This window comes from Sycon ciliatum, chromosome 12 (genome assembly GCF_964019385.1).
Source record: "Sycon ciliatum chromosome 12, ocSycCili1.1, whole genome shotgun sequence".
Lineage (NCBI taxonomy): Eukaryota > Metazoa > Porifera > Calcarea > Leucosolenida > Sycettidae > Sycon > Sycon ciliatum.
Genome location: NC_088654.1, coordinates 21,013,375 through 21,016,704, shown reverse-complemented (window position 1 = coordinate 21,016,704; position 3,330 = coordinate 21,013,375). Strand labels below are relative to the sequence as shown.

At 47.7% G+C, this 3,330-nt stretch overlaps 1 protein-coding gene across 1 annotated transcript in view; it reads left to right on the top strand.

Moving 5' to 3' along the window:
* Nucleotides 1–608: 608 nt before the first annotated feature.
* Nucleotides 609–3,330, top strand: part of LOC135828340 (uncharacterized) — a 10,750-nt gene continuing 8,028 nt past the window's right edge. The window contains exons 1-2 of the mRNA XM_065340785.1: nucleotides 609–925; nucleotides 2,991–3,172. Of these exons, the coding sequence (XP_065196857.1) occupies nucleotides 681–925; nucleotides 2,991–3,172 (427 nt within the window). The 5' untranslated portion in view covers nucleotides 609–680. The remainder of the gene's footprint in view (nucleotides 926–2,990; nucleotides 3,173–3,330) is intronic.

Below are 3,330 nucleotides of genomic sequence, written 5' to 3'. Positions count from 1 at the left end.
CTCGCTGTGGCGCAACCTTAACCTGCAGTCCGCGCGCGGTCCGCACGCAGTCCGCGCGGACACAGCGACACAGATTACAATGCGCCCCAAAAGGGACCGACCTCGTAGAGGTCACGGACAACATAAGACAACACTGAAAAAGCGAACCCATCAGCTTTGTGCTCATGTGCTCATGTACTCTTTCTCTTTAGTCTTTTTCCAGTGCAGTCTGGATTTAGATTAGAAGTTTACTAGTTTTTTTTAGTGCATGCTAGCCTATTAAAAGTTTTAGAAAAAAGTATGCACATGCAGACGCCGCTACGAGGCCTGATCTGAGTCATGGCAAGCTACGAGACGAAGCAGAGAGTTGTAAAATACCACTCTCTGAGGTGAAGGCAGCGCCGCGCACCAACCCATATGCGCAAGTTCCAAGAGTCCATGACCCTGATGACCTGGGGCCCCAGGTTATCATCCGGGACTTTTGCGCAGAACCATGAATGAATGGCATGATAACCAGATAACCATGATAACCGCAGTGTAGTCTGTAGAGTGCATGCAGTCGATCGAAGAGTATGATTCTATAAATGGACTCTCGCTCAAAGTCAAACCAACACCGGAATTTTTACAACTGCTTTGTTTTTTTGTAGGTGTGTAGCTATTTTCCTCCCAAACTGTTCCCAACGAAGATTAGCCCGGTCGCAATGATGGAGAAAGTTTTGGTGACTGGTGCAAGTGGGTATATCGCCTCTCACATTGTCCACCAGTTGCTCAGCGCTCGCAATGAAGATGGCTCTCCGCGGTACGAGGTGCGGGGCACAGTCCGCATCTCGTCACTGGAGAAGAAGATGCCACTCCTGATGGAGATGGCGGGCAAAATTGACGATGGTGCAGCGGCGCGCCTGGAAGTGGTCGGTGCCGATCTGCACTCGGACGAAGGCTGGCAGAGGTATGCCCTTGTGTTATGTCCTTGTGTTATGTCCTTGTTGTAACGGAATTGTAGACGTGTGCGTGTAGTCTGTGTACGTGTGAACCGGTCTTGTTGCGAGGTTCTGCTCCACGTGAAATGTAGAGAATTAGAAATCACGTAGATCGAGAACAGGTGCACGTGTCTGAGTGTACGGCTTCGCGTGTTTTGGGTCCAGATTTCTACGTGAGAGACCCCTAAATTTGGAACGGTAAAGCCCCAGTACACATTCCACGTGATTTCTTGACGTGAATTTAGAGCAGAACGGGTTTTCTGTACACGCACATGACGGGAACGCGAAGAGAGTTCCCGGGGATCCCCGGGATTCTCCTCGTCGCTTTCCCGGTGACGTAGAGCATCACAGGTTCACTAATTCAGTCAAACCCTGGAAAGACGTACCGACAAGGGAACACGGAAAAAAGTACTTCCTAGCCGAAGTGCTTACTACCACACCCACACTGTGCCGATTTTTCGTCAACTGCGAAAAGTACATACTACGCAGTACCAACAAACACGTGTAATACTCAGTGTGATTTGCGACTGCTGTCATTGTGCCGTCGCACCATGCATGTACCATGCACGGGAATGGAACACGGATGAGTCGTTTTATTATGACAACCTGCACTGGCTATTGACAGCAGGGAGTAGTAAAATACAGGGAGGTGACACGAGCATGTACGGCCAGTTTGACGATTGCCTCAGCACCGTTTTCACCCGGCGGGTGAGATTGGGGTACTATGGGTACCGAAGTGTGTAGACACGCGCGCGGATCAGGATTCTCTTGATTAGGGAGTAGTAAAATACCTACCGCCAAAGGGACTCATACTGCAGCCCGTAGAAACTCAGCGCTGAGAATTTCCAACAATTGTCTGCCTTCACAAAGTTTGGTAGTCGACCAAACTACCACTATGTCAGGATAGAAGTCCGGCAAGAGTGGTATTACTTTGGGAGATATCCCTGCGTGCCGTAGATTTTTCCTGTATCGATACAAGCTGTTTACGACGACGTAGCCCGCATTTCAGTCCTTGACAAACTTAGGAACATTTCATTCCGAAAAGTGAACTCCCGAATCTCTAGCATACCATAATATGAAATGCTCATCATCACAAAGAAGGTAGAGAAGTACTGGTTGATCACAACTGAGGAGAAATTAGTGCCGATCATGTGGTGTCCTAGAGATTTTTTCGACTTCGAAATCGGTGCACTCGCTTTTCCATCTCCAATCGTACACGTATTGTTCTCAAGGAAATCACCTTCGTTCTATTGCTCCATGCCGTCGATCGGGACGAATTTCGGAAGGGTGGTACCTTTCCATATGACGATGACGCAGATGTATCAAAAGAGCAAAACAAATGCTGTTCCATGAGATGGATAGACCTTTTCCCGGAATTAGTTCTTCAACAAATACTCAAGATTGATTCAGCAGATCATCTTTTTTTGCGAAAGAAAAAAAAACAAGCGCGAGGCACCCATCAAAAATCACGATTAGTGGCGTGTCACCTCCCTGTATTTTACTACTCCCTGATTGACAGTAGTGGGTCTTACCCTGTGTACGTAGCCATCTTCCTCGGAGACTAGAATGCAGTAGCACTGAAAAAAGGGCACACTTCAGGCTCTTCAACAATCATCATCTTGAACCCCCCCCCCCCCAGTACTTTAATGTAAGAGTGGAAAGTGTGACGAGCTAGTCTAAAGTCTAAACGATTTGCCAAAAATTCCCACTTGGCGGGCACAAACTTTTATAACACTCCTGCCACTACACACCTGTCTTCTGTGTCTCCAGTACAGAGGAGGGAAGGAATATCATACGTGTGTAGCGTTTCTTGAGTTAGCGATGGATTTTTCTCGTTAAATTGTTAGACTTTGTGCCCCGATAGAGATTCAACCCTTACAGTAGGCAGTGGTCGCCTTATCGTCAGTTGAAATACAGGCGAAATTAAATGAACAAGGACAATGGATTAATGGATTCATGTGTGTGTGTGTGTGTGTGTGTGTGTGTACGCATGTTTGCTTGCATCCACGTATGCCTGCTCATGGATACTGACAGTGCAGTGGACGGATGCACATACGTACAACACACAGCCTCGCCGATTCCGACGTCCACTCCCCGTGACCCTGAGGAACTGTCTCGACCGGCAGTAGGTGGCGTTGAGAGAGTGCTCAAGGCCTGTCAGCAAGCCAAGACTGTCAAGAGAGTTGTTATGACCAGTTCAGCAGCAGCTATTGCAGGTAAATGAACATTATACTACCGTAGTCCATTCAAATGAGACTCAGTTTTGTGAAAATCTGATCCGGCTAGATTTAGCTTCAGAACCGAATTCAAAATGGCCAGATATTGGTTTTAAATCTGGCACATGGCATGTCAGCCAACGTGTGTGTGTGTGTGT